Source organism: Drosophila gunungcola, chromosome 3R (genome assembly GCF_025200985.1).
Source record: "Drosophila gunungcola strain Sukarami chromosome 3R, Dgunungcola_SK_2, whole genome shotgun sequence".
In the NCBI taxonomy this organism is placed as follows: Eukaryota; Metazoa; Arthropoda; class Insecta; order Diptera; family Drosophilidae; genus Drosophila; species Drosophila gunungcola.
Window position 1 is genome coordinate 1,374,631 of NC_069139.1, and position 26,944 is coordinate 1,401,574.

At 37.4% G+C, this 26,944-nt stretch overlaps 1 protein-coding gene across 39 annotated transcripts in view; it reads right to left on the bottom strand.

Annotated features, from left to right (window-relative positions):
* The window catches only part of LOC128252802 (calcium-activated potassium channel slowpoke), a 47,800-nt gene that overhangs the window by 11,947 nt on the left and 8,909 nt on the right, over positions 1-26,944 (bottom strand). For 12 of the 39 annotated variants that reach the window (XM_052980884.1, XM_052980879.1, XM_052980867.1 and 9 more), the window contains 12 exons: positions 22,244-22,402; positions 21,921-22,032; positions 21,480-21,631; positions 21,013-21,180; positions 19,632-19,723; positions 9,966-10,076; positions 7,939-8,044; positions 5,911-6,063; positions 5,231-5,386; positions 4,885-4,997; positions 2,096-2,254; positions 1,681-1,757 (listed from right to left, as the gene is read on the bottom strand). In XM_052980884.1, coding sequence (XP_052836844.1) covers positions 1,681-1,757; positions 2,096-2,254; positions 4,885-4,997; positions 5,231-5,386; positions 5,911-6,063; positions 7,939-8,044; positions 9,966-10,076; positions 19,632-19,723; positions 21,013-21,180; positions 21,480-21,631; positions 21,921-22,032; positions 22,244-22,402 — 1,558 coding nt within the window. Of the gene's footprint in view, positions 1-994; positions 1,031-1,680; positions 1,758-2,095; positions 2,255-3,271; positions 3,385-4,884; positions 4,998-5,230; positions 5,387-5,910; positions 6,064-7,938; positions 8,045-9,361; positions 9,468-9,965; positions 10,077-14,653; positions 14,746-17,399; positions 17,492-19,631; positions 19,724-21,012; positions 21,181-21,479; positions 21,632-21,920; positions 22,033-22,243; positions 22,403-26,944 lie in introns of all 39 variants that reach the window. The other 27 variants (XM_052980852.1, XM_052980875.1, XM_052980872.1 and 24 more) reach the window with 12 other exon arrangements.

The window sequence follows — 26,944 nt, forward strand, 5'->3', positions numbered from 1 at the left end:
GCTTTTATCGATTTGCAATAACGAAATAAATTTTAAAAATATAAAAATAAAATAGAACTGAAAAGTGGTAATGTTTTGAGTGGCGCCTGCTGATTACATATTTATTGATTCTTTGTATTTCACTTCTTTGCGCTGGCATATAACGCATACACCCCGTTAAACACAAAATCGTTGGTGTCAACTATCATGGTGGTACTCTAAAAAATGTTTTTTGCGGATGGTTAAAGGAAAAGCAAAGAGTTTGTGGCTGTTTTTTAGTAGGTTAACAAAGAACTGGGGTTGCATATCGCACAAACATATTTACAAGGTCGATGGTAAGGTAAGTTATGTTTTGATTGCTTTGCTCATCCTCGCTGGGCGTCGGTCGGTAATGAACGTATATAGTTATGGATTATATAGTTAATCGTTACAGGTGTATGGGGTGTGGCTTACTGTTACTTCGTGGGTTACAAAGAGGCGCATGTCAAAACAAACAGTGACCAAAATAGAACTGCACATGGGCAAGATAAACGGGCAGGACGGGTGGTTCATTGTTCATATATATATAGTAAGTAGATCGTATATAAGTATATGCTGGTGGGTGGTTATGATGTCGGATGTGAAGGAGTTATGGTCGGAGGGAGACGGGGGGTTGGGCGCTTAGCACAAACGGGACGCTCCAATGTTTCACTTTGCAAAATTGTTTCAAAAACTAAAGACAAACAGTCAAAATCAAAGGAAAAGTCTTGATTTTGTTGTGCTCTTGTTTAAGGTGAGGTGCTGACGGGAAAATCGGTTGGGTCTAGGATTTTGGGGACCTTCGCTTTGCTGTATTTTGAAATGTACAAACAAAAGGAAACGGGAATATGCAAAATGTACTTTATACAAAAGTTGGAATTGTAATCGGAATCGGTATTGGTATTGGATAAAACTTCAAAACTGAGAAGTGTTCGTGTGGTTTTGTGTTTTGTTTTTAATTTTTTTTTTGGGTTATTCGTTTTGAAGCTTGATTTACCTAAGTCATCGAATTTGCTCCTGGGCTGAACAGTCACTGTGGGGCAAAGTTATGGCATTGGATTGTATTATTTGGAATTTAATTCGATTCGATTTCGGTTTAATTGATTGTATTTTTTTTTTTTTTGGTTTGACACGATGCAAGTGCGACACACACAGACGCACACAGTGTGTGTGTGCGAGGGGTGTTCGCAGAGTTGCAGCCATGCCAATGGGTAGTATTGTTGATTTTGTTTTTACATAGTTAGTTGTTGTGGTTGTTGCAGTTTTGGTTTAGATTTCATTGAGAGCGAGGCCACACGCGCCAACACACATACATAATAAATATATAATAAAAACATGGATATTTATGTATAAAAATATGTAAAAATATACGAATAGATTCATGGTAGAGTGGTAAAATATTTAGATATTCATAAAGGTTGGAACGGTTGCGCCTTATACCTAGTTTCTGCCTCAATATTCGCTAGGTCCTTCTTACAAACTAAAATCGAGTGGCTAATGCCTATCGTTTCTGTATTGCTTTTCGCCTCTGGCTGTCTTCGAAACACGTTCGATTGACAAACGAAACGAAACAACAAATCAAGTACATATTAAAATCAAAAAGGATAAGTTAAATTAAATCCATTGATACGTAAAGACTCTAAGAAGTAGTTTGGGAACTAGTTGGTACAAAGGTTTGCTTACAGTTTTTGCATTTGCATTTCTTGATCAGCGTCTCGTCCTTGATGTCCTCATGGCAGGCTTTGCAATAGAACCAGGCACTGCAGAAGAGGATGATTAACTTAAAGTTTCGGGAATAAACAAGCCATTTCTGGTTTCAACTTTTGTCAAATTCGGATACGGTTTTAAATGATCAATTAAAGAATTTCTCAATATATAGAACAAATATATAGATAATACATTAGATGTCGATAAAACTCAATTCTATTTTTTAATTACGTCTTCAGATTATGTTCAAGATATCTAACAAAGACATCGATAATATATGAGATATTAATTTAAATCAGAATCAGAATGTTTCAAATATCGATTATAAAATATTAATTGATAAAAATGGTAACCAGAATCGGCCTGATGGACCTATGGGACGATCTCTTACCGCTTTACCTCGTCGGCGCTTTGTGCTATGAAGAAACCCTGGGTGTTGGCCTGGATTTTGGCCCCCCTCGGGTTAATGGAAATCTTACTGTCCGCCCCCTCCTCGGCGCCCTTGATCTCGATGGCCAGCAGCAGGAGCTTCAGCTTCGAGAAACACAGTCTAAACGTAGGGAAAGTAGGGCCAAGTCAGTGCCTGCTCACTCGATCTCGCTTCAACTTAGTCTAGTTATTGCTTTACAAGTAATTGAACCTAGTTTATTATGCTACAAAGGTGTAGTCGAACTCTCTCAAAAAACAGGGCATGCACTTTGTGTGAGTGTGTGTGGGGTGTTTGTGGTGTGTGTGTATGTGTCGTTGTATTGGTGAGTGCTCAGAAGCGACACTGTAAAAAAAAAACGAACAATCAAGACGATTGACGAGTCAAAAGTAAGCATGCTAGGCAAAATGCTTAGGTAAACTAGGAAAAAATGTAACAAAAAGATCTTAAAAAGAAATCAAAACTGCGGTTCATTGCCAACTAGGGTACACTCTAAAAAAACATTCTGCACATGCATTGAGTTCGGGTTTCGGGGGTGGACTCGCAGTGGAGCTGTTCGGTGGTGGGTTCTCTAAAATTATTTGCAGTGTACGTGTCTGACGCTCTACGAATCGCAGCGAGCGTAGTTCGGAGTTAGCAAGCGATTGTGGATTACGGATAACGTTGGGGTTACGATTGCGATTGCGGATACTACGGTATACAGAACGTATACTATAGGGTATACGATAATACGGTCTCAGATGCAGTTTTGAGCCAATCGAAATGAGTGTGGGTTTAATATACAGGTTGTTCAATGCGTTCGCACTTGCTTCTGGTGGCTAGTTTGGATCTTTCAGTGGCTATATGGTTCTAAAGTATGGGTTTTAGTTGAGTTTCGAGTTTCGAGATATATTTATGGCCAGAGGTGGGAGTGGGAGAGGCGACAAACAGTTGTTTAGTTGTTGGTTGTTATTATGAGGAAGGAGAGTAAATCAAACGGAATCGAATCAAGTTGTTAAATAATAGGAAAAAGAATTGGTAAACAAACTTATTTTGTACAATGCAAAAAGTTGTAGTAGTAGTAGTAGTAGAAGTAGTATTTTTTATACAGTTTGCATATAATTTTTTTTTTTTCGCTATTTTCTCATTTTTGAGTCTTACTCGCTGGCTTGTGGGAATGTCATGCCGGTAAATGAAGGTGATAGGGTTTCGGTGTACATCTCACACCCTGTACCTTGAAGATAATCATTTTGCCAGGCCTGTGTGTCTGGTGACTGAAAGTTAGAAAATGGTTTTGTTGTGGTTTGCATTTAGTAATTTCGCTAAAGTTACTACGTGGCGCATTATCGGTTTGGTTTGTTTGTCTGTTTGGGTTGGTTTTGTTTGGTTAAGTTTTGGTGTGGCTGTGGCAGGTGGAGTAGACTGGTAGACTAGCAGAGTTTGGGGACAAGTCCTACTTGGTAGACATGTCATAGCTGGGACCTGAATTCTGGATACTGGGTCATACATTTCAACAGCTGGCGAGTGTCGGTGCTGAAAGAGTGTGTCTTGCTGCTTTTGGATGGTGCTTGTTTCTGGGTCAGGCATTTGCATACTCTGGCATTGGCTTTGGTTTGGCTTTGGCTTTAGCTTTAGCTTGGCTTTGGCTTGTCATAGAAATACTGCTTCGATCTCTGGGTATCTGTACACTTTCTGGCGAGCTGGCGAACTTTACATATTTTATTTGAAGAGGGCACGGGCACGGGCATTTCGAGCATTTTGGGGTGGCATCAAGATCAAGACTCAACCGAACCGAACGTGTGTCAAATGAGCAGAAATCAAAAGGTCGAACTGAAACCATCAGAAACGGAAAAGAAAGGAACCAACTCAAACTAAAATGCACGCTGCAAACTTAGAACTGTTACTGAGAAACAGATACAGATAGATAGATAGATAGATAGATAGATAGATAGATAGAGAGACAGATTGAGATTGAGATTCGGAGCAATCCGCTCACACAGATACCATACATTAGCGATTTTGGGTGTGTCTGTTTGTGTGTGGTGTGTGTTTGTTTGTCCTCAAATAAAGAGTCGGTTGAGGCCCGTTGGCCAGGCAGTTTTGAAGTTTGCTTTTGAAAATGAAGGATAAGAAACCATATTTTGTATTTGCAAACACTGAAGGCATTTTGAACACTTAGAACACTCAATTACATAAAGAATTTGCTTGAAACAACGACTAATTTTCACAGTGTAATGTCTGGCTGGTGTGTTTGTGTGTCTGTGTGTTTTTGTGTTTTTGTGTGTGTGTCTGTGTCTGGTTGATAAAATCATAAGCTAAGTTCACTGGCAGGCACATTTACACGTTGCAACACATAGATCGGTGTAAACGTGCCGGATCTTTTATCAAGAGAAATTAAAAAACAATCAACAAAAGAGAGATTTACAACGACGATCAGAATTGAGTGAAAACAAATAACTATGTGTTTACTTGTGGTGTATGTGAGGTGTTTATCCGGCCACAGGAGACCCAATTGTGACTTTCCATTTCCACATTTCCTTTAAATCACAATTGAGCCTCTTCTTGTAGGCCGAATATATCTTATGTTGTTCATGGTGTACGATATTTTTTTTGTTTGTTTTTTTTTCGTTCAACGCTGCACGATTAACAAGTAGAATAGTAGAGTAGGTAGTAGTAGTAGATACGATATAGTATTTTATTTTTTTTTTCTGGTACGAGTATTACGGTATAGCTTATGGTTGGAAAATTGGAAAACTGCCAGCTGCGTGACTTACTCAGTGGCCTGAGCAAATGGTATTCCAATAAATGTGGGACTCAATGTTTCAGTGTACATTTCCATGCCAGTGCCGCGCAGGTAATCATTTGTCCAAGACTGCATGTCTGGCGACTATGGGTTAGAGACGTAATTTAGAGATTGATATATTCGGTAATCGGTATTCGGTATATTCAGTTATCGGTACACCCTGGGCGGAACATTGTCTGCGGATCTGTAAATCTGTAAATCGGGAAAATATCTAGCTTCCGGCCTGCTTTCACTGGTCACTGGGCGCCAGTAGTGTGAGTGTGTCTGGTATTTCGTTGGTGAGTGGCCTGATCTCTGGGACACTGGTCCCCACTTACCGTCTTGAACGATCGCATGGCGAACAGGTTGGCCATCATGGTCGAGAACCCGGGCGCCAGGCAACTCTGGGCAATGAAGCCCAGCTTTAGCTCCGCCAGACAAATGACATCGTCGCCCTGTTTCCAGTCCCACGATGGTATGTTCAGCAAGTACGCCTGTGGAGGGATTAAGCAAGGATTTAGGAAAAACTGCTACAAGAAAAAACGTTCAAAAAAAAAGTACTATGTTTTAAACCACTTTAATGTATTAGGATTTTAAATGTGCCCAAAGATCTTAAATATCTGTTTCCTAAAATCTCAAATTAATTTACTAATTTTATAAAATGTATGATAAATTATAAGTGACATTAAAGGCTATATAAAGTGCGACTGAGCTAGTCGAATATTGTGCAGTTTTACATTGTGTAGTTCTTAAAATAAATAGTTATGTTCTTAAATATTATATGCAAGTATTTAGTTTGCAAACCAGACTAAGGAACTGCATATAACTTTACGTTTATTTTTCTAAACATACAATACAAAATGTATATATATTTTGTAATGCAAGCTGAAATGAGGTTTATTGATGTTATTTCGGTAATTCTGCACTTTAAAATGCCTTTTATAAAATAAAATAAATGACGTAGTCAAATGTTCTAAATTGTAGATCCTTAACAAACACGTCTGATTGACCCACTCACCTTATTGTGGTACTGCATCAGCTGGATGATGACTCGAATGTCGTCGCTGTAGTTTTTGATCGAGATGACTCTCATGATGTTGGCAGCATCTTCTGCGTCGGGATCTTGGCAATATTTGTTAGCTAGCACGAGGCAGGCGTCGGCTTCGTGAACCTGGGCAATCCAAGCATCCAAGGATCCAAGGATACCAAGGATTCGAGAAATGGGAAGATCGAGAGATACCGATTAGTAATGGATTGTGGTGGCTAGCCGATTAGCTGGTTATGGTCAGACTATGTCTTCTATGGGCATTTGATGTTTGTCTCATGTGAGTTAGTTTTGTTATGTTGAACTGTTCAAAGTAGTTTGTTATGGTTCAGTGATTGGTATTGTTACTGTTATTGTGAATACGAGTATATATTGCAGAGGTGTCACGTTTAGAGCATTGTCCACAATATTAACAATTAGTAAGCGGTTTACACGCACATCGACTGGACAGCTATGGTACGAGTATGAGTACTTAAAATGCCACAGGTGAGTGTTTTTGGTTTCTGGTTTCTGGATCGATCTGGCTGCGATCGAGTCCATATACCACATATCTTGCATATACATTGCGTACTTAGTTGGGTTCTTTTGGGGTACGAGTAGTATTCATTTAGAGATAATTCATGGGGGAGATAGTAAGCGGTTGTACAGTGGCAGGGTGGGTTGCTGTTTCGTTTCGGTTTCAACTCCAAACTAACGACACATTAAGAAATCATAAGGCGAACGCTCGGTGCATGTCTTTGGGTGGGGTACAAGTACACAGAGAGGAATCGGGGTGATCGGTGTATGGGAACAACTTAATCAAATACCAAAGCCCCATACAACTTAAGAGCAACTCAAGTGGGCGTTAGACAATAGATTAGCACTAGCTACAAGCATCTGTATTAGAGATTAAAGACATGCAGTCCACATGCAAAAGATAAGCTTAGATACGGTGGCAAGTGACTATACTTATCGCAACATTGCGATTTACAAGGCCAAGCGAAGGCTGCTCAAGATTTTCCATTCAAAGGATATCGATTAAGCTGATATATACACAAAATATATAGATAAGTCAAGTACCTAATGATGGCATAACATATTGTTAGCCCTAAACATTTAAGTTGAGTTGAAAATTTAATTATGCTTGCCTACACGTTTTTATAATTCGAATATATCTGTTATTGCTTAAAAGCACCAGTTTATATAACGATTCAAATATTTTGATAAGCCCAAACCGGTGATTTTAAATCAGTTATAAGCCAATAAACCAAACAACTATTTTCATTACAATTAGATTAATTTCATGGCTTAAGACTTTCGGCTAAAAAATAATTTGAACAGAAATTAAAAAAATATTCTTCTTTACCCCTTGCCAAATCCTTTTTAATCCATACTATACAGTTAACAATTAACTTAACAATTACAGTAAAATACTTAGCACATACATAAATAAGAAGTTACATTTATGTTAATCGTTGTAATAAGGATAAATTAAAATTAATTCCTTTAGTTTTTGCACAACAATGTCAACATCAATTTACTGTGTGTTCTGTGTAGTTTCTGCGAGAGTATGTTTATTTATTTTGATTATGTTCAAATGGCTAGGCGAGTGCTGGGCCAAAGGATACATGTACCGACAAATGTGATGGTGTGTTGTACACTAAACTAAGCCCGGAAAATGCACAATGGTCGCATACTTTGCACATGTGTTGCACGAACATCGCTTTCACATGAAGACAGACATTACACACATAACATACATAGAGTATTGTATTAATAGGCAGGTTTTAATTACATTTGAGCGTTCGTTACATAAACAAGTAAGGGTATAGGTACGTAAGAAGTAGAAGTACGCTTATTCTGGGATTCGGTTAATACATAACATAATGAAACCAAAGCTCACAGGTCGAGACGAAAATAGACACGGAAAGGAATATAGGGTAAATGAACGAAATAGGAACGAAAGCAAACGAACAAACAAACATATAGAACGGATAAAATGAAAATACATTTTTGTTTTACCTTAACCCTCTGCAGATCGATCGGATTCATAATGGTTCCTTGGAAGAACTCCACGGTGGTGAAATGACGTTTGAACAAACCCTCAAGTTCCAAATCGGGTGGTTTACTTTATAATTTTTCATTTGAAATTGTGTTCATTTTCATTTCGATTTATCGTGGTTTTTGTTTTTTTTTTGGGAAAATAATACAAAGTTTTTAGAGTTTTCAATGATTCCAATGTACACAGAGTTTACGTAGATTGGATTGTATTGAAAGAAACAGAAGAATATCGTTGCACGTGTGTGGGTTGGTGTTCGAAACACAACAAACAATATACACATATATGATTATGGTGCGATTTTCGGAGTCCGCAAATATGCAAATAAAAAAAAGGAAAAACAAACGATGCAGACAACTGTTAAAGAAAATCTCCAAGCCAAAGGTGCAACAAAGTTGTGAGTTATTAAAACTAAACTGAACTAAAATATAAACTTCGTATTCTCCTTACTTATATTAGAACTATGCTCTAGACAAAAAATCTGCTTAAATACTAGTTAACATTACTTAACTAAGCTCTCAATACCAAATAAGTTCTATGAGAGTATAAAAACTTCACAGATATATTACAAAAGGATTATGAGTTAAACTTTTGATTTCTACGATTAGAAAATGTAAAATATAATAAAATGTGTGAGATATTCGTAAGCGTCGGCTCGTTTTTGGATTAAAATTAAATATCAGAAAATTAGCTAAGAAAGTCATTCCATTAAGCGGGGTACAATACTTTAAGCCAACGTAAAACGATAAACTAAGGAGGGATAAGGTGAACGGGGGGTTCTTAACTAAAATCTATCTAAAATTATTATTAACATCATTTATCACGAAGCTCTGAGAGGAAGTGTAAAGAAAATGCTTTTTACGAAAGCCTCATCAGCAGCAACCGGAAACAATTAATAATAATGCCATAATAATGCTATAAAATTGCGATAAAAATAAACATAATTGAATTTTTTAAGTTCAAAGTGAGAGCGAGCATAGATTTATGGCATATATATTATATATGTATATAAAGATCGAGGAAGGGCGCGTGAGGTTTTTTTATTGCTGTGAGTGGTCAGCAGCGAAAGGTATTTTTTATAATTTTCGATTTGAATTGGAGGGCAAACAGAGTGAAGTTGCATCCTAGCTGTTGAAGAACTATGTTGTGGGCGTGTTTTCTGGCCACGGGCGCAAAAACATTTACAGGGTTTTTAATGAGTTGTTTTTCTTGGTGTTGATTTTGCTGGGACACCTGACAATCGGGGCTCGAGTAAATCGTTTTTGGTTATTTCTGCGTGTCTTCACTGGTTTTTTCTGTGTCTGTAGGTGTGTCTGTGTCTGTGAGTGTAGTGGTGTTGGTGTGGATGTGGGTGGTGTCTTGGTGTATCGGTGTGTGTTTGTGTACCTTGACTCGCTCCAGGTCGACTGCGTTCATCATAGTGCCCTGAAAAAAGGCCACTGTGGTATAGTGACGCTTCAGCAGTCCCTCTAGCTCCAGGTCAGGCTCTTTGCTATTTGGTTTACATTTACATTACATTACATGATATGGCATATATATAGTTGAGTTTAGGCATAAATATTTACGAAGTAAAAATAAAAGAGGTATTTCGAAATTAAAATATTATATATAGTAAAAAAAATTCCACTGACTGTGTGTTTGCTAGTCGCTAGTTTAAATACTTAAAAAAGTGCCTTGAACTAACTTAACTGGCTGGGAATCGGACTCCAAACTATCGAGTTAGTGGCCAGCAGCTGCTAATTATTTGTGAGCAAAATGTCTGAAGTTACTTATTTAAAACGCTGCCGCTGACCTCTAATTCATTCTCTGATTTTTCTGCTTAGGTACTGCACTAATTTGTATTCTTGCTGCTGATTTCATTTAAAACTCAATCGAAAGTACATTTATCAAATGAAAAGTAAAAATAAACAACGACACAACAAATTAGCATTACGGTTGTAAACAGGTTATGCTTCTGCTTAAACGCTAGTCGGACTCTGGATGGACTTACCGATGGAGAAAGACCACTTCGACATCGACATCCTCCCGATCTTCGTGGAGAAAGTCCTTCAGGAAATGCGACACGGATTCGTATGTTATGTGACCGCATACCACAATGTGTCTTGTGTGGGGGGAAAGAGAAATAGATTAGTTCCACGTATTGGCAGTGATTTATACGATTAATGCAACAAGTTGGCTTAAATCTAATGTGGAATGTAGTTAAGCTCTTTACATGTGTGACGTATGTTGATGTTTTCAATGAGGTGTGAGCGTGTTGCAATGTTTCAGTGTTTCAGTATTAGTGTTAGTGTGCGATTAAGCAGAAAAAAGAAAACTGAATTTAGTTCAAGTCATTGTCATTAAATTAAATTCAATTCTTTAGCCGAATTATTCATCTCATCTGCCATTAAGCCAACTTTATAATATAGTACATATGCTGTCAGTGTCTTTGTGTGTGTGTGTGTGAGTGTGTGTTTAAGTGCTTTGAATGTGTTCGAATGAGTGCATGTCCTTTGGTGAGGCTATATATACGAGTATATTCATTGTTTTGTATTTCTGTATATTTCTTTATATTGATTTATGCTTTGATCTGTTTGTATTATTTATCAACTGCTTGTCGTTGCCTTGTTATGGTTATCATTATGGCTTGTCAGTATTATTTGGTGGTAAAGTAATTACTTTGCATTTTCTTGGAAATCAAAATCGTTTATCAAAATTATACAAAATACACGAACTCATAATAGAAACTTAAAACTCAAATGATAAATGCAAATGCATGAATTTAGTCTGCTACCCCAGGGGCTTGTACACAAATCAATCAATGGCAATAAACTAAAATTGTCACAAAATAAGAACCTTGGCGCCACTGCGATGGCAGTTGCCAATCGAAATGATAAGTATATAAAATCAATACGGTTCTAGGTAAAGGCTTAGCTACGCACACCATTTTGGTAGTAATCAACTTACATGCATCAAGTAAAGCATCAAAATTAGTCAGCAACTGGCCAACGCATTATTGTTTCTATATACACATTATATGATACACTACTCTCATTCCATTTACTGCTACGGGTGCTAAGTATACAATAGATTAATTTGTTGGGTATTTACTGTAGTCACAGTCATGCAATCAGGCAGTCAGGCAAACCGGGCAGGCATTCTTCCCATACCTAATAAAAAGTGAGTGTCAGTGCCACTACACATGCATACTTCTACATTTTTTTCGAGTGTGTTGGATGTTTGTGAGGTTGTGAGAGTATGTGGGTGTGCTTCAAAGACCATGGAATAGACATCACAAGAGCCACGATCACTAAACACCCAAGTGTCTAGCTACAAAGTCTAGGACAATCAAAGTATAAAATCAATAAGCCAAAAAGACCACAAGGTCCTCCAGAGAAAAAAAAATGTTTTTAGTCCATAAAAATATTTCAAAAATGTCAGTGAATCTCCGACTGTAGAACAAAATCAAAAACCTACTCGTCTAGAAAAAATCAAATCATGAATGATCGATGTCATGATTGTGATCTGTTAAATGTTTTATTTGTAGATCGAATTTGGATGCAAGGCTGTACAACTCTTCAACTCTACGGTGACGATAAATTATTGTGTTCGAATTGGTCGCTAAAAAGGAAAAAGAACTTCAATTTGCATTTAACGAACAATCAAAAGAAATAAATGCACTACATTCGATTAGTTCTTGTGTTGCTTTTTGTTTTTCTTTTCATTGCTGCAGCTAGTGAAACGAATGGTGACATTATTTGTGGTTTTTCTTGAAATTATATAAATATAGAAGGTGAGAAGGTTTAATATTTGATGCCTGGCCACGCATTTCCAATGTTTTATTTTCACACAGCGTCGCTGCTCGGAATGAGAAAACATAAATTATAGTAATTTCAATGCGTCAAATCGATCGCTCAGAAATGTGCAATGAATGTGAGTGGGTTTTGTTGAGGAAATCAAAAACTGTGGATAGTTGAGATCTTGGAAGAGAGACAGAGTTGCGGAGAGACAGGAGGAGGTGTGTGTATGCTGAGATTTTGAGGGGCTCGGATACGGATATGGTGGTGGAATCGATGGGTTCGGTTGCGTTTGATGGTACTCTCAGAACTCTTAAACGAGCAATATTATTCTGTCCTCATCAGAGGTCCCTTAGCTAGACGAACGGGGTCGCAACAAATCACACAACGATGCTGCCTGATCCTGATCTTCATCCTGATCCGAACAAGCTGGGCAGGGGCAATCCATACACAACACTGATTTACGTAAAGTGGAGTTACAGACTCCGGTTCGAATTGTTTACTCTAGGGGTCTGTGTGTGTACTGTAGTTATGGTTATTTATCGCTTTATTGGTTGATCATACCATTGTATTCGAATGTTCGTTGAAACAGAAGTTCGCAAAGAAGAGGAAAATATCGAAATCATAATGGCAAAAGAGTTTAATGTTCATAGTTGTGTATAGTATAGTTTAGTATAGTACAGCATAGGGAATAGTATATAAAAGTTGTACAAGAACTACAACACGGATAGTGGCCGATAACTGATTTTGAAGAGTTTGAAGTTTGAAGATAGAAAGATATATATGGAGAGAAAGAGTAAAATATGTGGGAGGGTATATGGGTTGTATTGATTAATAGGCTTTATTGATTTGTTTTGGAGTTACACGCACATAGATGATTCCTGTTGCCTGTCGTCGAGGTGGCAAAGCTGTTTTCTAATATGTTACATTTCTAGACAAAAATATTGAGCAAATTGAAGTCTTCCGTGAAAATTGCTTAGTATTTACAAATTGCTGTCTGTACTTGGGGAGAAAAAGTCTATAGAGAGTACGACTCTATGCATGTGTGTGTACATTTTGAATTATATGGATTCTAACATTTACGTATACAATCGAATCGATATTATTGTTATTTTAATGTTATTATTATTGTATTTAGTATGCATTATTATCGTTCAATGATAAATCGTTTAAAATGGATATACAATACGCATGTATATATTTATTTATATATATAGATATATATATACGAGTTACGACTTCGATAGCAAGGACTATATAGACAATTACGATAATGTAACACAATAATAAACACCAATCACTGATTCACTTCAAGGGCTAATACAAATGCAAAACGAAGCTAGGATGGTATGGCATACAGAAAAGAGACAAACTTAAGAGTTTACGCAAATGGAATTTCGGTTACTGCCAATCATCAGCTCTGACTTCACACTCGCTTGCAGGACGACCTGCAAGTTACACGTATCCAATTCGTTTCTAGGTAAGTTCACAAAAATAATAAAAAGGAAGGGAAACCATAATATACTCAGAATCGAACACGATTTCGGAAACTGAAGAGGAACGTGCAAATCAAACGAAAAGATAGGAGCTAAAGAATTTAGGTTCAAGATCAGGATGTAAGAGTACGATATAGAGAGTAGAAAGTAGCAGAAGAGTAAGTTCATAATTTGGCGTTCAAATTCGGGATGTAGAATGGAAACTCACAACAAGATAGCATTTGGTAGTTAAGAGTACGCACATGATATAGTAGTAGATACACTCAGAATAGTATTTTAAGTACGAAACAATTGATTGTATGTGGTACGATTCTCAAATACGATACCTGCAAAATGCCAATTCAAAGAACACAAAAATCAAAACTGGCAAATAAAAACACAAGTCGATGGGCGAAACGTAAACGTAACGTAAGAAAACGTAACTAATGACGTCCTAAGTTACGTTTCGGGTATTACGGATACGCACTGAGCTACGTAGTAGACACGTCTAGGTCGCAGAACGAAAAGGAAAAGGAAACTGAAATACAACCAACGCAAAATGAGTTGTTCGAGAACTAAAACATATACTTGTTGTTCTTTTTTTGGTTTCGTTTTGTTTTTCATATAAGCAATATATGGGTATTTTAGTTTAAATTTTCTTGTTGATTTTCGCTTTTTTCAATTGTTGTGTGGGCTGTTGTTGTGGCGGTGAGTGTTTGATCGATTAAATGTTTTGAGTCCGAATTTGGGCTGGGTGAGTGGAGTGATTGATTGATTGGCTGATTTTGATTGATGGCCTGGATAGTTCGACTGTACAAATGCTGTGTGTGTGTGTGTTGTCACTGTTGTTTATGTGCCGTCCTGAGCTTGCCAAGCGCTCCTACCGGGCGTATGAGTAATATATTTTGTGTGTGTTCGCTTGAGTTGCTGATGATGATTATTGCGATTGGTGGGTGGGTGGATTGGTCGGTTGGTTGGCTTGGCCATGTTTTGTGGTGGCATTCGTGTGGATAGCTTGTGTTAGATTGTTGGGGTGTGTATCTATTGGAGTTTGTTTTATTTTTTGGGTAGAATCAAAATCAAATTTCAGCTACTTTTCCACACTCGCTTAACGTTTGGCATGAATGAAGCGCAAACTAAAAGTAAATTATCTTTACTCAACTGCTTTTGGCAGAAATTTCATTTTGATTTGGTGTTTACTTTTGGAAACATAAATACTCGTTGTTGGTTAGTTTTTTAATTTGAGGGTGAATTTAGGCTGTTGTTGTTGTTGGCTTAAATTTTTGATTGGTATTTTATTTTTGTGGTAGTATTTTTATTGTAGTTGTTGTTGTAGTAGAATTTTTTATATAATTTTTGTTTTAATCAGTTTGTTGATTAATTGTTTTTGAATTGTTTTGATTGTAAGAAAATTTGGTTTGTCTCACCTTCGCCCTTTTTCATTTTTTAATGTGCCCCCATATTTGGCTCTTGTTCCAATCAAGTCTATAATCTCAGGTATACAACTTGCAAAAATCGCCTGTTTACAGTATGAAAGATAATGATGACAGTGAAGTATTTTTGTTCTTTTTGTTTTTTGGATTGTTGTTAAACTTAAATAAAAAGCATTACACAAATTTCGTTTTGTTTGACACATGACATAGACAAAGACAAAGAGAAAGTGGCCCGAAGGATCAGCAGAGAGGGTGGAGAAAGTAGAGAGACTATGAGGGGAACGACTCGAATAAGGACCCCTACAAAAGTACATGATATACGTAAATCGGCAGCCAGGTGGATCATTTCGACTCGGATGTCTGATTGCTGTATCGCTGCTGGTGGTTCTTGTTGTTCTATCTGTTGTTGTGGACGTCTTGAAATCATTCTTTTAAACCGGAAACAAGAAAACTCAAAAAACACAGTAAATGAGATCAAATAAACAGAAGGTATGCAACAAATTGGTCTTATTATCTTCATAAGTCGCCGCTTCAACGGCTTGCAGCTAGTTTCTTATGGCTCTAATGGTTTCTTGGGGTAACGTGTGTGTGATAAGAATACGGAATGTACATATAGTTAACATATTTCAAAGACTATGTAAGTGCCAAGTACACACGCACACACATCGACGGAAAACTGGCTTTCGACTTCGTCTTTGTGGTGGGTTTCAGTGCCTAAAATCTCAGCTACGACTACTAAAATCGGGTGATTCTAACAGACTAAACCGCACATATGTGTGTGAGTGTTGGATATCGTATCGGGTGGGAATCGGTTCGGTACGGGAAATAGTTAAAGATAGTGTGAAGACATGATGCTGATACTGATACTGAATACGATCAAAAGATACTGCAACTCTTTACTGATTACATGTACACAAATATCAAAATTCCTCTAAATGATGATCATCGTAAAAACATATTTCAGCGCCCAAAAGGCGCCAATTTCGTGCTGGTTTCGTTTCGTTTCGTTTCATTTTAGTTTTTGTTTTATTTTATGCGTGGCTGCGGCATACAAAGTGGGTGCAAGCAAATTAACGAGTTTGAAATATAGATGATTAGATTGATTGATTAGGTAAGGTGTGTGGAATTAGTTTCGTATTGGTATGGTAAATAAATTACAAGTAATCGATATAGTATGTTGGATAAGTTGAAATTGCAAAAATTGTAACTGTAATTGTAATTGTAACTACTGCAACTTTATTAATGTATGTATCGCATATAGGAACAAGTGGAAAAAATATGGAAATCGTGTTTGGAAATCAAAACTCTATGCGGGAACCAAAGCAGCAACTGGGTGTAGGTGTGTTCCAACCGAAAATAGAATAGAATAGAATAGAATAGATTAGAATATAATGAAACCAACGCACAAACAAACATTTCAAATTCAAGTTTAACAAAAATGCATTTCGGTAACGAAGGGGAGAAGCCAGTAAAAAGAATAGGTATAATTCTTACATATGTATATTGATTCAGCGCTAGTTTTGGAGCTTAGCACTTCGAACTCAAAATCAATGACGCAGCTGAAGTTGCATAAAAACACGCAAAAGTGGCTCTGGTCTATGTACGGTAACAATCAAAATCCAACCACAAAACTAAATAGAAACCAAAGACGAACTCAAAAATTACACATTTCATATACAGCGAGAGTTTAGCCCTTTTTCAACTTTTATTTTCACTTTTACTAGAGGGACTTTGCAGCAAGTCGCCTGGGGAACACTTTCAAATACTTCTGTAAATTATTTTTTGCAAAATGTAGTGTCAGTTGGTGATCGTATATCATACTGTTTGTTGGTTTTGTTGACTACCAAAAGTTTGAAATGAGCATGCTTCAAATCGAACACAACAAATGCGGGAGCCCATCTTAAAAGCCTTGGTTAGTTAGCAAAAGTCTGCATTAAAATTTACAATGAAGATTAGTGAACCAAGAGGGGTAAAACGGCCCAGAGATTTCGAACTTTAGACGACAAAAAGTGTTGCATACCCACAGGCACCAACAAGAAAAATATTTCTTTGATGTGTGAAGCAATTTATGAATTTAACAACTTATCTCTCTAGCTAAACAGTAAGCCTAATGAAACGCACGCAAAAATGAAGCCATAGTTTAAAACAATAAGTATAATGTGTGTGAGCGACAATAAGAATTACAGAAGGATTTGACAAGTAAATTACATAAATTATATCTCTTGCACGGAATAAGTTTATTCCATTGATTTTTGTATAATATTTGCCATGATTCTTCGAATGTGTTTCCTTTTTGTTTTGTTGGTTAACTAAATACTGACACATGCCGCCAAGAAACCAATGCCTTTCAAGTCCTAATTGCTTTTTCTCTTAAGTTTTTTTTTTCCTTTGGTTAAGCTTTATGAAAATAACAAAACAAGATAATTTGGTTGCAAACTGTCATCTGTTAACAGTCAGAGTTTGGCATTTTTATGCAATTCCAGGTGACGTCGAAAAAATGTTCAAGAAAAAGGTGGAACGTAACGAAACATAAGGAAATAATACAAAAGCTGTTGGTTCATTGACTGAAGTTAGGTAAAGATAATTTTGTAATACAAATAGAATTCGAGATTCTTCGATTGCTGCGGTGTTTTTGGTATTTGTTTGTTTTTATAATCATTTCTTGTTTATCTTATTAGTTTCGTGTTGTATAGTTTTGGTAATTTCTCTTAGCGGTACAGCCAGCAACGTGTTCGTGTACCTTTTTCTAGGATCCTTGCTATATGTTCCACCATATTTGCTTCTTTGGGCAGCCAGTTCAGTGATTTCTGGTATCCAACTAGCGAAAACGGCCTAAATTCAACAACACACATACACATTTAGATTGATTGAGACGTGCCAAAAAGGAGGGTTCAGTTCAGTTTTTTCAGTATTGCTAGTATTGCTGTTTTTTAAATCGTTTTGTTTACTGTTCTGTTGGGCTACAAAATTCATAAACTCATGGTGTGTGTTAGAGTGTGTGTGGCTTTAAAAGAAATGGACTAAATTATTATGCGTACAGTTTTTTGGGCACAAATCAACGACGACGTTGACGTTGACGCTGACGACGAAGAACAGTGCAGAATGGGAACCGCTCAACCCGCAATCATACTCATATTCATATTCATATTCACTCCAGGCACTCACATCGCACTCACTCCTTTATTTACACCTATTCACGACACTCACTCCATCAGAAACAGATACTTTAGGGCTAATTGTACATTACTTTACACGACTGCTCGCCACGAGTTCGCATTTAGTCAACGGCATCTATAGTATTTACTGTACTCTTACTTGTTTACAACTAATAATTTACATTTGTAGTTTACAGTATACGATAGTGCTGGGGCCTAGACAGAGACATATTTGAACCCCTCTGGAAATATTGTTGGTAGTGCGCTAGATATTACGCTATTGAAATGCTGTACTTTGTACAATCCTAGTTACGCTTTACTATGAGTAGTAGGGGGTACAAGTACGCTGCAGATTGGTCGGATTCAATAAATTAGTAGGGTGAGGAAAAGCAAATCTTCGGTCCACCGAATTTCCAAGGCAGTCCCAGCCTCAGGATCGAAATTGGGCAAGGCCTTTTGGGTGAACTTTACTTATGGTATAGTAAAATGGTCCAGCGAGACTGACAAATGTAGTTAAATATTTAATAGGAATAAAAAGGAAATTAAAAAATACACATTGTGACTCGAGTTTGCTCTCTTCAAAAATATACGATTTGATTTACGTTATGACGTGTTATGACTTTGGATAATTTAATTACTTTTATCAATGCGTGACCGATGCTTTTTGAGGGACTTGTGTTGTAGATGTTCTTAAGTGGGGACTCTATAGATCTGTGTGGGATGTGGTACAATAATGCGCCTAAATAGTTTGCACAAATGCTTTAGGATATCGAAATAAATATATATTAACCTTGAACAATTGCAAATTCATAAACGCATATCTTGTATCATAACTCTGGTGTTAATAAAGAACGTTTAAAGCATGGCAAAGTATAAAGTGGCAAAAGATAATAACTTGAATCCAAAGGGGTATTCTGGAGACAAAATTGAAAAGTAAAATGGGCCAAAATGAACTCACGCTTGCCTACAAAGTGAATTATATATGATAGACATTGCCAAAAAGTTCAAAAAAAAATTGTTCAACGAAACGAAATAAATCAAGTAAAACACAAATATCAAGAAATGAAAACAAATATAAGTGGAAAACAAAACCTAAGTTTATGGAACATTAAATTGTTTAATGACTTGTACAAATAGATCAATGTGTGTTCGAATCCGATTAATTGTCTCTGACTGCGAGACAACAAAAATGGTAAATGGTAAAGTAGAATAAATAAACACAAGAACCAAAGTACAAATCGTAATGATAAAATTGTACTTTACTTTATTACTTGTTTGATGATTTATCAAATGTCATATCTGTTTCGGGTTTCGAAATACATATTTATAATATCAAGGAACAAAATAGTTAAACAAACGAACGACTTAAGAGCCGGCTGAACTACTTATTGATGCGGGTAAGTCAACTGTATATGCGATCATAGAGATACTATGAAATTAGGGAAACAAAGTGAAAGGGTAACAGACTAATTAATTTATCGACTTTAATCAATATCAGAAATAGGTGATTTATCTAATTGTTGTTTCACTTTACCCTAGATGGGTTCAAATTACTATTATGTGTGTTCTTTACAACATTTTTCTTTTGTAGTTCGACCAAACCTAGCACTGTGCTTGAAAGTCTTATAGTAGGCCTGATCATACAATAGTTCCTGACTGAATGCATCAAACTATGCTCATTGATTTTATATAGTTTCTTGTTATACTTTTAAGTTTATTGCGATTTATAACTTTTTGTGGATTATTTTTAGAATGTAGCTGGGTGTTTTTCACAACAAATGCGATTATTATGTTTTATTATGGGTTTTATAGACTACCTCTTTCCGTGTTCTCTTTTCAGTTCACCGCCATACTTATTGCCACTACCGACGAGTTCAATTATCTCCGGTATACTGCTGGCAAACATTGCCTAAAATATTCCATCGAACACGAGATTAACAAAAATCAATTCAGCAAAAATATATGTACTGGTTAGGAGATATAGGTGGATGTGTCTTAGGCTTATTCTAGTTGTTATTACAATGATTATTCGATTACTTGCACTTGGGCACAAAAGAAAACCGGATTCAAGTAGGTTCGAAGTCAGGCCAGGACATTCACACCCAAAAGGGATATATTATATAGTAGTTAAACCTAAAAGCGTTTGGTTTGGTTTCGCATTGGTAACACAAATATGCGGCAGCCAGCATTAAAGCATGCAAGAACATTAACTATTTCGGTATAGGTATAACATGGATGTATTCGAAAAGCCCCTGCTCTAACCGATCTAGATCCCTAGAAAGCCCTGACTCCTGGCTGTGTGTGTGGTGGGTATTTCTGGTGTTTGGTGTCTACAAATCTGCCATTACAAAAACCAAAGCAAATCGAAAGTGGAAACTCAAAAGTGATAAGGTAACTGCATGCATAAGAATCGGTTATGGGAGAAAGTATCGAATGGATCTGCGTGAACGAATGAGTCACCCGAGTGTGTTAGAGGTAAGGTAAAGAAAACGCGTTAGGCTTGTGGGATGAGGTAAGCTAACGAAACTTTGGGAGGACATAAACGCAAATACGAAACTCAGCCGCAAGGCCTCAAATAAAGTTCCATAATTCAAAACTTGTGCAGCGGTATTAAGTCCATCTATGTATTTACATAACGTGGCATGTACATAGTAGAAATGCAATTAACAAATGTATTGAGTATAAGGTCTATAGTTACGTAAGAGAGGTCAAAGGGCAGGGGGTCAACGCATGGTTAATCTATAGTATGGTTACGGCTAAGAGAGTTCGAATTCAGTATCGATAATAGTGTTAAGAGTATAGAGTATAAAGTATCGAGAGTGCTACACTCTGGCTAGTACTGATACTGATACTGGATACTGGTCTTGCTTTGGCTACTCAACTATGGTTTCTGAGCACAACTGTACTAGTAAGAAGTAGATTAGGCGGCAACCAAAACTTAAATCATTCACACACTTCAGCACTTCCAACCCCGCTGTGGCCGGACCTAAACTCAATGGGCATCGAGGCGGACAGAGATTAGGAGAGAGAAACATTGGCTACATCTGAATAAAGTGGTAAAGTGGTCATATATACGTACTCGGTTAGGACTAAAAGAAGGCTTAGACTTATCTGCTGTGTGTGTTCAGACGGGTATTTATTTGTGGTTTCTGGCACTTGGCGTGCGTTTGCTTTTGCTTTGCGATTTTGCGAACTTACCAAGCCGACGAGCAGAAAGAACACGAGAAATGTTCTTCCCAGGACAGTCTCACAGTAAACGTCACCATATCCTACCGTTGACATGGTCACAATTAGGAAATAGACACAGGTCCAATACGATAAACGATGAGCATTATTAAAATCCAGCGGATCGCCAGAGTTCTCCAGCTAAATTTTAAGTAAATGCAAATGCAATTATCAGCCGCATCAGCGGATCCATTCTTGCTGCTTTGGACACTCCATAAACACATCGATACAGATATAGTGTGGGGCATCGGAAGTGCCTGGTTTTGGGCTCTGTACCGGGTTGCAACGCGGCGTATGCGTGATAATTGGAACTGGCTCCTCGCACACACACTGCAAGGCCCGTCACAGAGTCATCCGCACAATCAGGCACAACCCATTCCGCGTGTGTGTATGTGTGTCGAGTGTGTTTTGTGTGAGTGCGTGTGTATTTTTCTACATACCAGATGTATAATGCCCGCTGCTGTTAACCACACGGATATAAAAATTGATACTAGTTGAGCCAAGCGTATGGAGCTCGATGTTTTTAGTACGTTTAAATATTGTAAAATATCTGGAACAGTCATGAGACGTAGCGCTCGAAGAAATCGAAGACCTGTTCGCGATAATACACAAATTGCATAGAGATACAGGCTGTTTGGGATGTTACATGTAGAGTAAGGCACATTGCATGCATACAAATCGATCAGGACACTTTGTTAAGTAGGTCTTCGTGAGTGTTTACTGTACTGTTACTGCAACCGTATTTCATTGTGGCTGTGTGTGTGTGTTTTTAAGGATATACTTCAATCTTGAATCTTGATCAACACCGATTTGTATGCATATAACATTTTTGGAATTTTATTATGATAGGGTTTTAATTTAATAGGGAGTGTTTCGCTTACCGATCCATGTTCGATCTAAATATATTGATACGAAGGACGGGGGTATTGTAAAATAATCTACAAAACTGTACATTTCTAACATAAACCAAAGCTTATCGGACGCCGCTATGAACTGTAAGGAGATTGTCAGATTGAAAGAACAAAAGAACAAAAGAATGTTTAAGAATTTCTCGCATAAACCAAAACGTTCAAATCATCATCGCTCCAAACCAATTGATTCAAATAATTGTTAAATCAACTCAGTGTGTGCGCTGGTGTGGTTAGTGTGTCAGTTTTCAGTGTTTGGTATTTTCTGTCTGTCGTTTTGGCCGTCGGCAACTTACTCGTATAAAAAAGTAAACCATAAAAAATATATTGAATGCGAGATCGATCTGTTGAGTAATGTTATTACTCCACTTTTGGCATCTTTCGACTTCTTCGCTAGATGCATCAACAAAGTATATAATGAGGGATGCAATGCTGAGTATAAATACGAGTACGACCTGCAAGAGAGAGGGGAGAAACGAATGAATGATAATAATATTTAGGGTTTTTACCACCCGTACAAAGTACATGTAAATATAAATTATTAATAATAAATAATAAAATTCTAATGGTTAAAATTTGTTTTATAATATAAATTTTACTATTGCCTATAAAATAAATCTTTAGATTTTACTTTGTGAATTCATTAAGGGGTCAACTCAGTTTTATTTATTTTTTTAATAATATATTTATTTAATATCAACATGGCATAATTAATTACATCATTCTAAGGGCAAATAAAGTTAATTTCAAAAGGCATAAATTCATTAGTTGTTATAAAATAAAACCACACAAATACGAACACCTGAAATATTTCCATAAACCAATGTTTAAATATGTATTATAACATCATCTTATAGCAATTCCCTTAATTTTATTTTGTGAATTCATTATGTGTAGGAATCAGTTTTATTGATTTTCTTAAATTGGGAATATTTTTGTACTATCAACATGGCATAAATTGTTCTACTTAAGTGAAGATGAAGGTAGTTCTACAACTCATAAATTTATTGGTTGTTATAAAATAAACCCAAATATGAACATCTGCTACATTTCTGTTCCATAAATCACGGCCTTGTCAGATGACAACCACATTCGAACGCTCCATTAAACTTACCTCCTCCTCCTCCTCAAAAAAAAAAGGAAATTGGAAAAGCGAATGGAAAAAAGAAAGGGAAAGGAAAAAAGGGGCTGAGCTGAAGGAGAAAAGATTATCGGAAATGGACCCTACGAGAAAGAAGAAGGAAAACCGCAGTATTGTGCATTTTTAATTGCATACTTTGGAACAGGCCACGAACTGGGGCTCTCCGGTTGCCCGGTAGTCAGGTTGTCCGGTTCTCCGGATCATTTGATTCATGGGGCAAGACGACGTCCGGCCCAAAAATGCGCGGCTGCTGGGGCAATTAGTCGGGGCACCCCGTTGATAAATCAGCGGCAGTCATGAAAGTTTTACAAGGTAATTTCGAAGGAAGTGCAGTCGGAAGAAGAGCGGGGGGATTGCAGTAAAATGTCAGGGCTGGCTGCCAACAAACAGTTTTAAATAGAGGCCAATCGAGGTAGTTCAACTTCAACCGGCTGCACTTTATGTGAATAGTATGGTAGGTAAGTCTGCCTCCGTACTTAATGCCAAAATGTAATTGCAATTGTTGGTGCTATCGTTTCGTAATTACGTGAATAATCTAAGGCGAAGAATGAAAAACTAAATTTGGCACGGGCCGGCACGCAAGCTATTTACTTAGGGCCATAAATTGAAATGTCTTGGCCCGGGCTGATTACTCAGTATTCTTGCTCTGCGGCTTGGCTTTCGGTTGGTATGCAAATTACATACCCCACACTGAACCAACCAAAAGCCAAAGCTCCTTAGAAAGTTGTTAGTTGCGCAATAAAGTTTTTGGCAGCACACACAAACTTTGCTAATATCAGAAACCAGACAAGAATTTCCATGTAAATTGCAAAGAGTTTGACTCGACCGTCTCTGGGATTGCGTATACGTCATGTGGTGTCAGGCAACTGACATTTTCATTAGCCGCCTTGATCCCCAAGAAACGGAAACATAATGAAAGCCCATTCCCCTTCTGACGTCACGGACAGGAGGACAATGAGTAATAAATGCGGCTTCAAATATGGCGACAATCTCCTCTGACGTCTTCACTTTTACACCCCCCGATGAACCTGTTCCGATGCCCACGGAAAACTGGGTCAATCACTCAGAGCAGCTGAGTTCGCCTCGCAAAGAGAAAAGCACTTAAGCCCTGCCCGCCATCAAATTGCATCAGCGCGAACTTGGAATCTGGGTCACGACGCGAGAAAACACGTGTCCCACTCATAACATTTTCAATTCGATTTGTTTCGCCCTCTGCAAACAGCTCCAATGCGATTTGTTCTGCTCTCCATAACGCTGCGAATACAGCAATCAATTTGAGAGCCAGCCAACTGCCGGCAGTTTAATGGCCTCGCCTGCAGAGGGAAAAATAATCTTTAGTGATGACAGATGGGCTACTAAGCTGTTTCAAAGAAAAACATATTAATTACATTCTCTATATTGAAAAACCCAACGTCTGATTAAGAAAAATCCGATAAATTGTTATTAAATTTAATTTTCACTTGCAATTGGTATGTTGTGATGATTTTGTCAATTTAGAAAAGAAGCTCTTAATTTTTGTTTGCGTGCAGCGGGCAAACACTTAAAAATTAAATACTTCTCTGATGTTCTTTTTTTTAGCTTTTACAGCACTTGCATTTATGGCGTGACCATGTGCAATCGGATGGGGCAAGTGCTGGGATGTTAGCTCTGGCAGCCAATTTCCGCATTGGAGTCGCGACGCGACGGATTCCAAAGCCAATTAGTGCTACAGCAGGGCTTCAATCCGATTAGAGTTGAACGGAAAGTTCAATAAAATCAATGTAGGGAAATGTCATATAATAAACTAGAGCAGCATTTCGGAGAAAGTGGATAAAAAAAGGCGGAGGAAACAGCAGGCACAAGTTGTGTAATATCCAAATGGCAAGCCATTCATTTTGCCAGCCACAATAACAACGCCCAACAACAAGGATAAACAACACGAATGGGCGAAAGGTCTTTCCAAAAACATCTGCAGCTGACTATATAGTAGGGAAAGCAAGGAAATTCGACGCTGTCTGCCAAACAGCGAAGCCAATTGGCTGCCAAAGCCTGCCACACAACTACAAATGTAGTATGGCTGCTAGGCTTGGGTAATAAACATTCACAGCCAACCAACCAGCCAACTCACTCCACTTCGGGTGAAAGTGGAAATGTGCGCGCTGTTTCATCGATTTTCCTTCTGGTAGCATTTCCTTTTAAGCGGCTGCTATCCTGGCATTTGCCATATTATTTACTGTTATTTGTTGTTGTGGCTTTTTCAGCACCCCCGCTCAAATGAATTTCACACTGCTAAAAAAAATTCCAAGTATTTCATACTGAATTTAAATATTCCTCGGTTAGATTTTCTTCTATTTGGGTTTTAAGTTAATTTAAATATTTTTGAACTAGAGTTTAATACCTTTAAATTATGTTTAAATTTTATCCATGTTAAACAAAGTTTTATATAAATTTATATCAAATATAACCCATTTTAAAAATAAAATATTTTAATAATTAATTTTAATAATTGTACATTGAAATATGCAATTTAATATTTTGATGTTATATTTAATTTAAATATGAAACATACCATTTTTATTTCAATACCCATTTATTTATTTTTACTATTCAATTTGTTTTTATCAGTGTACCCAAAAGCATATGCACACATCATTTCTTGGGGCCCGTTTCCCCTTATTAGCTGAAAGTTCCTTTGCCGCAGGACGAAACTATCGATAAATGTGCCAGACACACGGGGACCGAAACACAGGCGGTCGAAAAATGGAAAAACGGCGGAGGTGGTTTCCACATGTAAGCATGGTAATTGTCCTGCTCGACCGCTGTGCAATTGTGTGCCTGCTGACAAGGAGCAAGCAGCACTCAAATGCCAGGCGATGATAGTGCCTGGTCCAAGGATGGATGTTCCGCATTTGACCCCTTGCAATCGGCCAGAGCTTGTCACTTTCTGTGGGGCAGACCGTGTCCTTGACTGCCAAAGATTGCTTTTCGCCCCATTAGGCTTACAAACAGGCAATCAAACTTTCCTTGTTACCAAGATTATCGCACACAGGAAAATTCCATTCAGCCGAAATTATATAAACTAAACTAGGTCATGCTGAAAGAAGTTAGAGTTTACAGAAATCTGTGCTTTTTATGGTAAGTTTTTTAGTTAAGTTAATACCAGGGACCGTAATCATTATAAGCTGGACTGTTAGTATTTTAATATATATATATATATATATATTAAAATATATATATATATATATATATAGTCCCAAAAATGTCGACCAGTTTTAAAGTATGTATTGAATTCAGTTTTACAAACTAAAATTTTTTTAAAATTAAACTCTCTACTTAAAAAATAAATACTAATTTTTTTTTTCAATGTAGAGTATTTTTCGTATAAAAAATTCCTGCTTAGAACTTTGCCAGACAAATGCAAATATTCAGCCGATAAGCTCGCGCCCAAAGTGTCGGCAAGTTCAAATCAAGAAGTGCTTATCGAAGGCATTATTCACAATGCCCAATAAGACCCACTAAATAGCCCCTGAGCCTGCTTGAGTAATTAACTAACGCAAGCTAATGGATGGGCGGTGCGCCATGACGTATGCGTAATATTTGAACAAACAACCGATTTCAATCGGTCTGTGGCGAGGAACGAACGAAGTTAATTCTTACGCAGCCAAAGTGTAATAGAAAAGACCCCGAAAGTCCCCTCACTATTCGCCCAATTTGTGCTCATGTATTTATTGTACATGGAAATGGCACATTTACTTAGCTGCTTCCGCTGTTGACACGAAATGGTTCCCCCCAAATTCAGCAATCGCAAACAAATTATACACACAAGTGGCAGCCAATGGGGGCGAATGTTGCTCGAAACTCTTGCAAATGCAAGGCG